The sequence below is a fragment of the Mustela putorius genome, unplaced genomic scaffold (genome assembly GCF_011764305.1).
Source record: "Mustela putorius furo isolate JIRA1106 unplaced genomic scaffold, ASM1176430v1.1 tig00000145_pilon_pilon_pilon, whole genome shotgun sequence".
Taxonomy (NCBI): Eukaryota; Metazoa; Chordata; class Mammalia; order Carnivora; family Mustelidae; genus Mustela; species Mustela putorius.
In genome coordinates, this window is record NW_025421294.1 from 32,535,822 (window position 1) to 32,550,110 (window position 14,289).

A 14,289-nucleotide genomic window follows, 5' to 3' on the forward strand; every position below is an offset into this window, starting at 1 on the left:
ACTCTTGGTCACTCAATCTCCCTTTCTAGGATCATTTCCAGTAGTTTACAAACATGCTGTTATTTATTGCATCTTGAGCCCTCTTAACCCTTTACTTTCTGCTTGATTACCCTGAGCCCCTTTATAATGAGGATGTATTCTCTCCTGTTTTCTGTTAAGGCAGCTCTGCATCCAGACTCTCACAAGCACTATTCCACAGAAACTGCACTTAATTCATCAGCGATCTCCACATCACTGTTGTAGTGATCATTTGTCACATCTCACTTTACTTGACAGCTTTTGACATGATTCATTGCTTCCTCTTTGACAGGCTCTCTGCACTTGGCTTCCAGGATGTCCTAAGGTCCCAGGTTTTCTTTCTGCCCTCCCCCTGCTGCTCCCTCTCAGTGTCCTTTGATGGTTCTTTCTCTCTCCCTGCACTCTCAGCTTTGGCATACTCCAAGGCCTCCTCTCTCCTCTAGTCACATGTCATCTAACCTCATGGCTTTAAATTCATCAAGATGGGAGTGCCTGGGTGGCTCAGTTGGGTAAGCATCTGCCTTTGGCTCAGGTCATGATCTTGGAGTCCTGGGATCAAGCCCTGTACCAGTTCCCTGCTTAGCAGGGAGCCTCCTTCTCCCTCTTCCTCTACTATTCCCACTGCTTGTGCCCTCTCGCTCTTTCTGGCAAATAAATAAATAAAATCTTTTTTAAAAATTAAAAAAATGGGGCACCTGGGTGGCTCAGTGGGTTAAGCCACTGCCTTCGGCTCAGGTCATGATCTCAGGGTCCTGGGATCGAGTCCCACATCGGGCTCTCTGCTCAGCGGGGAGCCTGCTTCCCTCTCTCTCTGCCTGTCTCTCTGCCTGCTTGTGATCTGTCTGTCAAATAAATAAATAAAATCTTTTTAAAAAATTAAAAAAATAAATAAATTCATCTGTATGCTAGTCACTGCCAAATATGCATTTCTAGACCTCTCCCTTGAATTCCAGATTCATTCATGCAATTGCCTTCTTGACATCTCCACTCTAAGATCTCTCTAATCATCATCTCCACTCTAAGATCACTCTGAGATCTCTCTAATCGAGATCTCAGTTTCACCATTTCCAAACCTAACTCCTTATTTCTACCTCCAGTCTTCTGCTTGCAATCTTCCCCATATCAGTTGATGATGACGGATTCCTTCCACTCACTCAGACTGACACCTTGACTTCTCTCTTTGTCTCAGAATCCATATCCAATCCAACAGGAAACTCTTGGCTCTATAGTCACAGTATATCCAGTATCTGGCCAACTCACCATCTTCACTGCTAACACCCTGGTCCAACCCTCACACTATCATCAGCTCTTGCCTGGGTTATTGCATTAATCTCCTAAATGGTGCTCTCTGCTTCCAACTTCACCTACTATGTTCTATTTTCAGTACATTGACTATAATAAAAATTATTTCACTGCTCTGCTCAAAACCCTCCAGTCAGAGATCTCATTTCACTCAGCATAAAAGCCCAAACCCTTATAATGGCATATGAAGTCCTAAAGATGTCTCACCCATTTACCCTTCCCATCCATTGTAAGGCTCCATTCTACTCCCTCCTTCCCCCTCCCATACAACTCCACCTTTGCCTCTCTGAATTCATCTGATATTCTCCTCAATCAGTCCTGCTGGTTTCCTCACTCTTCTTCAACCTTCTCATTAGACTTTCATCTCAAGTCCTAATGCCAGGAGCATGTACTCCATAGTTGTCTGCTTGACTCTTTTCCACTCCCTTCTTGTCTTTGTTCAAATATCTTTTCTCAGTGAGGCCTACCATATGCACCCTTCTTAAAAATCGATCTTTCAGGGAACCTGGGTGGCTCAGTGGGTTAATCATCCAACTCTTGATTTCAACTCAGGACATGAGCTCAAGGTCATGAGTTGAGCCCCAAGTCCAGCTCCATGCTCAGTGAGGGAGTCTGCTTGAGATTTTCCCTCTCCCCTTCCCTCAGCCCTACCCCTGACTTGAGCACTCTCTCTCTCAAATAAATAAGTAAATCTTTAAAAATATAAAATAAAATTGACCTTTCTGCCCTCTATCCATCCTCATGACCTTGCTTAATTTTTCTTTGCTGTACTTACCACCTTCTAGCATACTGTGGAATTTGCTTATTAATTATATTTATTATGTCTCCTTCCAACTGAAAATGCAAACTCCTTGAAGATAGGGAATTTTTTTCTATTGTTATTTTGTTACTCTTTCCTTCACATCTTGAACAGGCTAGGATGGTCAATAAATATTTTTTAACGAATGAATTAATAGATGGGTGATTTAGTAAACCCCCAATCTCAAAGTCTTGTTCTTCTGCTGCCAACCAATAAGCCTAACTTTAAAATCCCAGAGTACTTTTATCATTTTCTATCCTACTCTTTCCATAACAAACGTATTATTTGATTTCCATGTTACTGTGCATGTCTATCACTCTTCAAAAACCTTAAAACCTTTTAAAATGTTCACAAAGTAATCAGTGACTATTGAACAAAATTAATTAGATTCCCACTCAGTGGAAGGACATGCTGGGGTTCTAATGTAATTGCTCTTGTCTCATCCTACCAAATCAGTAAAAACCAGTATTTTGGTGTTTCTACTTGACAGTACCTCTTTATCACAAAATGGAAAACAAATTTTGCCATCACGTTGCTGGACAAAACAACAAATGGTTTTGAAGGACCTTAATAAGGGGCCTCCTCTTCCCATCTAACTCATTTTATCTTCTATCAGTGCCTCTCACAAACATGATATTCTCATCAAACTGTACTACTCAGTGGCCCCAGGCTATGTGTTTGTCCTTTTCTTTGGTTGTTTCCTCTGACAAGAATGCTCTTGCTCTCTTCTCTGTTTGTAAAACTCCTACCTATTCTTCACACCATGACTCAAATTCTACCTCTTCCTGAAGCTTCTTTGATCCTACTGGGCAAATTGTTTCTTGCCTCTGTGTCCACAAGTAGTGTATGGATATCTGTCTCTTATTATAGCCCTAATCACATTTCATCATATAAATAATTATTTGTCAACCTATGTTTTTGCAACTCCTCAGTGATACTTCCTAGCAGACAAGGAATATCTTCGTTTGTTTTTTATTCATTCGATGGCATACCGTCCAAGAAACTAATACATAGTTACTGAATGAAGCAAAAAAAAAAAAAAAAAAATACAGAATGTTGTGGGTACAAGTACCCTTATATACATATTCAGATGTGCCACAAGTGTACAAGAGAAAGAACTATTCAAAACCACCTTCTTTTAATAATGCCTGAAACAAAACTACTGGTTTAAATGTGAGGGAGCTTTGGCTGCCTGACAATAATATTTAAAGGTCATGAGTCATGGCCTCAGAGTAACCATAGCTACTCAGCATACACACAGTACGAGTCATGTTTGTAGCATAATTCAGGAGAAAAAAGCTTCAGAAAGCCTATTAACCTTGAGAGAAAACAAATGAGAATTAACAAACATATTTGTGAAGCTTGTTTTTATTGCAATGGTTTTGTTTTACTTCAGGGTTCCTGGAAAAACTGAGAAAATCCTTTAAATTTCTATCGGCAGGGAGTATTAATAGGACATTTCAGCTTTACAGTGATTTTTTCTCTGTAAGTGACAAGAACATAAATATTTCCTTCCTCTGAGTGAAATATCTGTTTTTCAAACTTTTTACCCCCCCCCCTTTTTTTTTAACAGGAGTAGTAATCAGTTACCACTTAGTCCATGTGAATAAAAGATTTTAATAAAACTGGTTTGGAAATATAGCTAGTGAGCACCCAAGTCTTATGGGAAAGAATTTCCTGGGAAAATGCCTCCTTTATTCCCTAGGTTAATTGCATCCAAGGCCTAATCCTCTTTTCTTGGACTAACATAGGAGCAAATTCCCAATTGGTTTCTATAAACTGTAGAGAAGATCTGTCTCAAGGGCCTGAGAAGAGAAGAAGGATGGAAAAAAAAGTAGGACAGACCACCGGGCACATGGGACAAGTTTGCTCCTCCTTAGAACTGAAGGAGCTGAACTGAACCCACCTAAGGGTTAGCCAAGGTAGTATGTACTCGGCAGTGTCCAAGCTCAAAACCCTGCTCTCCACTTGCATAAATACTCAGTTCCATATGATTCCATATGGAAACCAAAACACCAGTGATAATTTGCAGTGAGAGCACAGTCCTGCTCCTCATTTGGCTTCCCTGCTGGCTGTACACGGGGCTATTTATTTCAAAGTTGTTAATCGCAGAGCATTTTCTCTTCATTCAGTAACATTATGTTCACCTCTTGGATTGTCAGCACATTGACATATTATCTCTTTAGGTGCTGTGTTCAGGGAAATTAAAAGAAAATGAGCATTTGCTAAATTTCATTTTCTTTAACAGACAAAAGACTCTCTCCTTCCCAAAGACTATTAATCTTTTGAAGGTCACAGACCTTTTGCACACAGAAACAACATCTCACAAAAAGTTTTGGGGAATTTGTGATTTTCCCACAGCATCTATGGACCATAGACCCCAGGTGAAAAGCCAATAAAAACAAGGCCCACACATTTCATGTAATGAAAATAACTTTTAAAGCCTAACTAAGCAGAGCTGTAGTGTACATATCACAGGATACCACCTGTCACAATCTAGCTCTTTCTACAAAGGAGATATGGCTGTCTCCTATTCCAGGCTTAAAAGAAAATGCGAAGTCCACATTTGAAGGGGAAATACGTATTGTGCCTACTTGTGAATTTCCCCATGATTAACCGTAGATCAGTTAATTACAGGGGTGAGTTTTACATCCATGTCTGTCGCCAGAGATGATCTGGGTTTTTATTTGAGGAGAGTTGTAATGACCTAGCTTCTGTTGTGGGTATCTCCTGGCAAGGGAATGGTGAAGGTGACATTTCATTACAGTGGTTCCAGTAAACGGCTGGCTCGGCCTTCCCTCCCCATGCCAATAAAATGGTTGGGGTAAGTGTGTGATTGTGATTTTGAGAAGAGCAAGTAAGGGACATTTTATTCATTCAACAAATATTTATTGAATACTTGTTGTCTATCAGACCCTGCCCTATGAAAGCATCATTCAAAGAAAGGGGTCACTTTTCAGGATCAGGTGAAAAGTCTGTCTGATGTTTTCCCCCAGACTTCAAAGAAAGGTTTTCTTTGAAGCACTGAGGAAGATCGCCTTTATCTAGAAATTCCCATGAGTTTTTTTGCGACAGGCGGAGCTGGGAACTCACCTGATTCTCTCCAGGGTTTCAGACCCTGGGGCCACAGATTTCTTGCTATAACATTCTCCCATCTCAAGTCAGGCCCACTGATGTACCCCGTCCATGGGACAGACATCAACTATCCCCATTCCTTAGCTTCAGAATCCCTGTGACTGGTCTGCTGTTCCCTGTTGCTAGGCAACCACAATGGTTGTGGGAAGAACAGTTACTTCCCAAGGGGAAGAAAAAAAAATCTCAATTACAAAGCCACAGTAACTCTTCAAAACATCTCACAAATCAGATCCAATCATGAGTATTCATGTAGAACCACCACAGATTCATCATTTCTTGAAAACGCATTCAAAGCGGGCCAGAAGCAGTGGTTTTGTGCTCAAGCTATGTCCTGCTTGCTTTTGGAACCAGTGCTGACAGTCATGCTGCTGGTCTAAGAGGGTTGCATCCACAGAAATGGGTCGGTTTGCAGGCTGGCAGTAGTTTTTGCCCCAGGCTCCACGCACCCCCACTCCCCCCACCCCCCCGCCCAGCCTTGTGATGATCGTCTTTCCCTGGAATCCAGAGACTGCAAGGTTCCACCTGGCCACATCCTGATGAAGGCTTCTTTACTGATGCAGGATTGCAGGGGTGGTAAATCGTAGCCGATGAGCTGGCATTCTCTTCACTGTCACAAATTACCTGCACTGCTGCTCCTTCTTGCCTTTGTTTATCCAGAAACACTAGCCACTTTCTTCCAGCAGGTTGCTGTATCTCTCCCTGGATGTGTTCATGGTCCCAGGTCAGCCTGTCTGCACCACACTTCCTGCCCCAGCAGGAAGTGAATGTAGGACTTCTGCAGTCTACAGTTGGGAATCACTTCTGGGTTTGGATTCTTTCTATCCTAGACGCATCCAAACCAGATCACATAGCCTATCCCAAAATAACTTAGGTTGAAATGACAGCAATTTTTCTTATCACAGAATTGATTTCTAGGGATACAGCATATTAGATCAAATGACTGTAAAAGTAGTGAGCATAGTTGGAACTTATCAGTTAAAGGGTATAATTAATACTTACTTCTACAATAGGATTTTAAGTCACCCCAATCCTTGGTTTAAACAAAACAAAACCTATGAATAAGTTATGAACTGTGGGGGCACCTGGGTGACTTAGTGGGTTAAGCCTCTGCCTTCGGCTCAGGTCATGATCCCAGGGTCCTGGGATCAAGCCCCACATCGAGCTCTCTGCTCAGCGGGGAGCCTGCTTTCCCCCCTCTCTTTGCCTGCCTCTCTGCCTACTTGTGATCTCTGTCTGTCAAATAAATAAATAAAATATTTTTTAAAAAAAGTTATGAACTGTGGAGCGGTTGGTATTCTGAGTGAAAAAGTCCCCACTAACTAGGTAGGTGTGGAAATACAAAGACTGGGTATTGGCTTCATATCTAGTTAGTAGCCTCTGGAATTCAGAAAATCATCTCACCTCTCTATGCCTTAGCTCTTTTATTTATAAAAGACTTACTTGAGTTGTTTCTGTCCACCCTTCCAACTCTTAACATTCTGTTCTGTTTCCTTACTCCTCTTGTTAAAAAAAAAAAAAAAGAAAGAAAGAAAAGAGAAAAAAAAAGAAAAACACAAAAAACAAGAAAAAAACCACAGGGTAAATTATGCTTTAGTGGATTTTAGAGGAATGTGCAGATGTTTGACATGTAGCTGGTTCATAACAACTTATGAAAAAAAGGTCATCTCAATAATGGCTGGTGAAAGGCGATGTAAGCACTAATTATTTATAATGGTTATTAATCTTATCTTACATCTCACTGATCAAAAAGAGAGGTGGGGAGATATGGCTGGTCTAAAAACAGACTTTCAAAAAGTCCTTGAAAAACAAAGTGACTTTTCCACTGTTAATCCTCCTTAAATGAGTATTACTGAAGGATTTCAGAAGGAGGTGGTGAAGAAATTAGCAGGTTTATTGAAGATATGTTGGTCTGCAGAATTCTTGGCTGACCAGGCTAAATAATGAAATAAATGATACTTAAGGAAAAGTTCTTCTTTACAAATATCATTGAAATTGTCTTGTTTTTTAAAGCTGGACTGAATTAAACAAAAAAACAAAAAACTACAATTTTTCCCTCTAGTTTAAAGGACAAAGGGGTTGTTTCAACAAAACTTCTAGAAATATATATAATTCATTGGTACCTCCACCATTAACAATATTTTAAACTAAAAAAACTGTAAACTTGTCAGGGCTTTTGTAGACTACTACATACAATTTGCAGAGTCACCTTGTGATCTGTCAAAAATGCATCTTTCCTGAGAATCACAAATCGCATATATGCATACAACAAGGAGGAATCTTAATGAGTATACATACTTAATGTGCTCTTGGGCTAATGCTTATCAGGAAGCCTTATCAAACTTCGATGAGTAAGGGTCAGTAAGACCAGAAAGGAGGGAAGAAGAGGAAGCAAAGTAATGAGGAAAGACTTCAGAACAGACAGTAGATTTACAATGAGGTGGTGCAGCTGAAGAGAGGAAAGGAAGCCATAGTGGAGGTCTTTACAGGCGCTTTCGCCTTCATCTATCCACTCACTTTTAATCGTTTATTTAATTATTCACCAAATATGTTTTTGAAAACCGATTGTGAACGAGGCATGGCACTAGGCATGAATGAAATTGATACTGTCCTTCTCATGGAGCTGATCATTCTCTCAGGGTTATCATCTGGCAGGCATGAATATTCTATTGGGAAAAGAGTCAATGAAGCAGATCTTGTCTTTCCAAAGGGCTCTTCTAACTTAACAGATCCCAAACATCAAAAAGAATAAATAAATAAAAGCAAACAGAAATACCTTGTAGGTATTCCTCCTGCAGTGATACAATCCTGTGGAGACAAATGGCTGCTTTCACAGAGCTGACCTAGGGAAGTTCACTAAGCTTTCACTGTGATGGACCCAAGGTGACTGTGCCCATGTCTGAGAGTCTGGGTATGTCTATGCTAGGAGAAGAGAAGAGGGGAAGAAGATGAGATAGACACCAAAGGAACATGGCACAAACAAGGACACATCAGTCCATGAACCACAATAACCAAAACATTTTTCTACTGATTGCAAAGGCTTTCCTTCTGTTTCTCTCAAGAGTTAGCCAGCTCTCTTGTCATTGTTTTTTTGTGAGTTCTCCACTGTCTGCTGATTGCTTGACACAGTGGGTCTAATTATCTCTAGGCTTCCAACCTATTTTAACGGAGGGGGATGTTTATCTGTGTGAGCAGAAAGACTTGCCCACCACTTGATCTGAACGTTTTTCCTCAGGAAACATAGGAATAAAATTGAAATCTGTTAATTGATAAGTAGGAATGTTAACTTTTCATTTATGGAATTTTTTTATGGCAGGAAGTAAACATTCCTTTTTCCTCCTTATAGTTCTGTACTGCAGTGAGCATTTGCTATTTGGGGACGCCAAATAGCCCCAGATTTCCCTGTGGGAATTGCTTTTCTCCTCTCATATTCTCTTCTGAAAGGACAATAAATTCAGGTACTTACTCCCTAGCATATAACCCTAGATGGGGCAGACCCTGTCCAGACAAAGGGTTTGAACTTTGTTACAAGGCCTTCTTCTTAGTTTTTGGAATGGCCTCTTTTTCTGTCTTCCTCACCCTACCTGCAGCCTCTGTTGATTTCCTGAGCCCCAATAATACCACCAGTTAATTCTCTTTCTCTTTTCACAGCAGAATTGGCTTTTGTTTCCAACCAATAAAAACCTAATGTTTGCACTTCCATTTTTCATATGTTTTTGGAGTTTTATGCAGGAAACCCAAAATTGTTTCATTTGCAGCTCAATCTTCAATTATTTTTTTGTTTACTTTCATTGCTTTCCTTAAACTTCTTCCTGTTTTTTCTACTGCTTTGCTACTCTAGGCTCTATAGAATCTATGCCCTTTGTGTCACTATTAAATTTCCTAGAGATTTGTTAGCTATAAAATTAAATATAATTTTCCAAATATTTTATCTTTCCAATTAAAAAAAAATCTCGTTGCAAGTCAGTAAAACTGAGGTGACAGTAGGGAATCATAGGGAAATTGGAAGGGGAGGTGAACCATGAGAGACTATGGACTCTGAAAAACAATCTGAGGGTTTTGAAGGGGCAGGAGGTGGGAGGTTGGGGGAACCAGGTGGTAGGTATTATGGAGGGCATGGATTGCATGGAGCACTGGGTGTGGTGCAAAAACAATGAATACTGTTATGCTGAAAAAAATAAATTAATTAAAAAAAAAAAGAAGAAGAAGAAGAAGCCATGTCTCAGAAAAGCCATCTATGCCCAGATTTTCTCACATCTCACAGCCAATGGATGACCATGTTTTGATGGATATTGTACAGTGAAGATACTTTCAGTTACAAGTAACAGGAAAGGCAATTCATAGCAGTTAACTCATAAGGGAATTCACTAGAAAGTGCATAGGTTATAAGTTTTTCAAGGTTAATCAGTGATAGTATCACCATGTAATAATCTCACCAGTCTTTCCATCTCATCAGTCTTCTGTCAACAGGGTTGGCCTCTTCTGAAGGCTTGTTTTCTCCATGGGTAGAGGATGTTTGCCAATAATAACTGGGACTACAGGTGACTTTGTTTATGACAGAAGATAGAGAATGATACTTGATTTCCATAAGCTTAGAACAGAAGTCCTATGTTTTGTTCTAATTGGGAAATCCTAAATATCTGATCACTATGGTTGGGGACATGCTGATTGACTTAAATCTGAACTGTATGTTCTCTCCCAAATAAAACATTGTGGGAAAGGCAAAGAATCCATCAGGACTCATCCTTAGAATTCATAGTAGGATCAATTCCTTTCAAATCCCATGAATACTACATTGTGGGGAAGGATGGAATATTTTTGAGAGCCTCTGAAACTCTCCTATGTAGGTATATACTTGATATACTTGCATATAATTGGTATATATTCACATATATATTCAATATTTGATATTTTATTATACAGAAATAATAAAAACCACATCTTTACTAATATAGGATATTTCTATATAAATACTTTTTATATATTTTCTCACATTATCTAGACTAGGAAAATTTTCAGTAAGATTAATGTACCATTTCAACCCTTACTGAGCTGTATACCACCAAGGGAAACAAAAAGTTAAAGAAAAGGTGAGAACACTTAAAACTCTGCCACAAAATATAATTTGAGACTCACTGTCTTAAAACTATGAAGTTAATGAACAGTAACTATGTACTTGTTTATAGATAATTTATTTTTAGATTATAATATTTCTATTTAGAATACTTTGTACTCACTAATCTAATTACATTCATAGGGTTACCAATCACCTTGTAGCTGTAGCTTAGAAATTATTTTGAATTTTTTATTTTAATGTGTTTGTTTAACTTAGAAGAGACATCCATTTTATTATTTTTTTAAAGATTTTATTTATTTATTTGTCAGAGAGAGAGAGAGAGTAAGTGAGCACAGGCAAACAGAGTGGCAGGCAGAGGCAGAGGGAGAAGCAGGCTCCCTGCCGAGCAAGGAGCCCAATGTGGGACTGGATCCCAGGATGCTGGGATCATGACCTGAGCAGAAGGCAGCTGCTTAACCAACTGAGCCACCCAGGCATCCCAAGACATCCGTTTTAATCTCTTTATCCCAAAGAGTAATGAACCATCATCCAGACCCTCATAAACCAGTAACAAGTGAAAACATCTTGATCAGCCTGAAAATTCACTGAAATCTTCCTTCATATCCTTTTGTATTTTACTGTAGTTCACTTCATTAGTTATTCCTTTATCTTTTCAATTATTCACTGAATTCATTCACTTAATTGAATACTTCCTCTGTGCCAGGCACTCTACTTGGTACTAAATGTATTTGTGTGTGTGTATGTGTGTGTGTTGCTTGCACAAATGGACAAGGATTTTGAGAGGTTTCTATACCCTTCCTGAAGTACAAAGAACATTGAAGGTGATGTCAGAAGATTCTGAATTGGGATAAAGACGGGAGAGAACAGAGATGTGATAAAAGTACACATATTTCCTTTAGCAAAGTGCTAATACAAGGCCACTGAATAAGAGGAAAGAGTTCTCAACTCCAAATACCAGAGTCTGAACACCACAGACAAGCCACGTCTTTAACCTGTAGGTCACATCTTCATCATTATCCTTCGCCAAGAAGACAGCACTTTGGAACTTGATGTGAATGTGAGTTGAAAGCAAATGACCGGTAGGAAAGAGAGTCTGCACCATCAGTACTTATTCAATGCAGAGAACGTTTCCCCCATTCTAGAAGCAGTCATCATCAGCATGAGCCAGCAATGCGGTGGAGAAATTATTCCTCTCAGAACTGCCCATTTCAGCACAGGGCAATATTTGATTCACAGACAACTTTGGACAATTATCCAAAGATCAGCTAATCCTCAATAACTAAAAAGTCTTGAGAAATGTATTTGTAGTTTCAATTTCGAGGATGAAAATAATTATTAACTGCCATCTAAGTCAAAAAGAGAAGAAATCTGAAACTGAAGATGGTGAATGCATGACAGGTCAGAAGCAAGAAAAATTTTTTTTCAATAGTCAGTTTGAAAAGTAACGCAGGTTTGTCAGTGTTCTTAATATCAAATAGCAACACACTCAACCTATACCACATAGGGAAAAGAATGCTCATGATCTACCAGACACATGAATATTATTATTAATATTAAATTAACTATAATTAATAATAATTAATATTATAATATTAATTATATTAATTAATATATTATTATTAATAATATAATCAAGTGAATTATTGCTTGTCCTTGTAAGACATTAATGATTATTTTATTATATATATTTTTATTTATTATTTTTTATTATTTTTATTTTTAACTTTATTATTATGAGAAGGTTCATGGGATACTTGCTAAATCGAAAAACAATTTAGCATGAGTGTGAACTCTCAAAAATTGGTTAGATAGAGCTACTTACCTACTTTCAATATATCATACTCATTACTTATCATTTATGACAGGTCATTTGAGCCATTCTGTCTTGCATTAGCAAAAGAAGTTACGTGAACAGTAAATCTCAAGATTAGGTGGAAATTATACATAAAAGGAAGAAAATAATCAAAAGAATGAAAGATGGAAAACATGATTAAGTATAGTAATAGATAGCATTCTTAATTTTTACCTACAATTAATATTATTTGCTTTCATCTAAATGGAAAATCTAAATTGGAAAAATGAACAGTAACTTCGGAATTGATTTTCAGATTTTAGGTCACTAAATAAATTTTGCTGGACTATGCTACAAGTATAAAGAATACAAATAAAAAATGTTAAGAAATAACAGTTACATTGCCCAGCCTCCTTCTTCAGAAGCATATTGCTTACAAATAAAAATGCCATATACATTATTATAAGGATTTACTATTTAAAATTTATCAGATGACTGTGCCCAGCCTTCTAGGAACCATTTTGCCGTCTGTGCTGCTAGAAACAGACAATAATCAAAAAAAATTTTTTTTAATTTAAACTTTATTTTTTCAGTGATCGAAGATTCGTAAACATCGAAGATTGTTTATGCATCACACCCCGTGTTCCATGCAATAAGTGCCCTCCTTAACACCCATCACCAGGCTCACCCAAATATTTAACAAAAAGATATCTTCCTTACAATAGGAAAACCATTAATAGTAGTAAGACAACTTTGTCAAGAGAAGACCCTTCTCCATGTAGCAGACATCGGCTGTCCCTTTCATCAAGACATAGTCTGATAAAGGGGAGGCTTTCTGAGATTGCTCCAAGAACAAAATAATCCTCATGATAGGACGGTTCCGAAAATAAGCTGCCATGTTTGGCTTGTCTCTGTGGGTATATTGAATTTCCTGAATGATCTTGCTGTCATTTCACACATGGCAGATGCCAAATATCAGCAACCAAACAAAATGCCTGCCAGTGAAGGTTGTTTCTCCCTGTTAATACGGAACTGCAAAAAAATTAAAAACACCATAAATATCATAAGGACTATGGATGTAGCTTATGAAAAAAAATAATGAAGCAAACAATCAGACTTCGTTAGTTGACCTAAAGCAGATCAAAACCACAAATGCGGAAATAACCTGAGTTATCCTAGGGTGACAACATCTCCTTAAGTTATTTCCCTGATTAATTTAAGATTTCATAAGTGAAAATTCACAAGTTGCCTAATAGCTAAACTGTATCTCCTTGGGATTTTTTATATCTCTCAAAACATACTTTTGAACATATATTAAAAGGTTATCATTGTGATTTGTTTTTATTAGTAGGAATATCCCATTCTGCTGGCAGGCAAGTCTTCAGAGTCTATTACCTCTTTGTTATTTTAAAATATTGAGATAGTATATTACATCAACTTTAATGGGGTATTGAGGCCAGGGGTGAAGCCAGTAATTTAGTGATAAACTTGTCACATTACTCATTGATTTTCAGATTTAAATATCCAATTACTCCCAGTAGATACTGATATGCTATGAGAATAAATACTTTATAGAAATTTCTGAAAAATACTTACTGGAAATACAAAGCTTAAAGAAAAAAACTCTTCTGGGAGAAAAAAAGATCACTGTGTTTGCTTGTTCTTTAGTACAGGAAAAGCATTAAAGGAAAAGTATTAATCAGTTGGTGTGATTCAATAGTAGCCCCTGACAGAAATTCTGAAAGTATATCAGGGAGTGCTCACTAGATGAAAATCTTCTAGGGACAGCATGGATAATAAGCGTGGGTTAAAAATAATTTTATCTAGCAAACATTGTGGCATTTCACTATGTTTCAGACACATTAAATACCAGTAATCTGTATAAGGTACTTCACTAAAACTCACTACATGAAAATTTGTGTTTATACAACAGATAAATTAAGGGTTGGTTTATTTGCAATATTGAATGTTTATTCATTTTTTAAAAATCTCAGCTTTGCTAGAAGAGGTCCGTGTACCCCTTTAATGACACACAAAGTTTTGTCCAGGTAAGGACTTGTGCATTGGGCCAGAAAGAAGACACACAGCTGTCATGAGGTTTTCAAAAGACTATATGTTTCAATAGTTTAAAAATTCTATGTTTTTAGTGTAATGCCCGCCCCTCATTAT

At 38.0% G+C, this 14,289-nt stretch overlaps 1 protein-coding gene across 3 annotated transcripts in view; it reads right to left on the reverse strand.

Moving 5' to 3' along the window:
* CCDC192 (coiled-coil domain containing 192) overlaps positions 1-5,714 on the reverse strand; it is a 197,715-nt gene extending 192,001 nt beyond the window's left edge. The window contains exon 1 of one of the 3 annotated variants that reach the window (XR_001179189.2): positions 5,213-5,714. Coding sequence is in view for 2 of the 3 variants with exons in the window: in XM_013055554.2 (XP_012911008.2) it covers positions 5,213-5,274 (62 nt within the window). In the remaining variant the exon portion in view is untranslated. The remainder of the gene's footprint in view (positions 1-5,212) is intronic. The other 2 variants (XM_013055554.2, XM_004737430.3) reach the window with 2 other exon arrangements.
* Between the last annotated feature and the right edge of the window lie 8,575 nt (positions 5,715-14,289).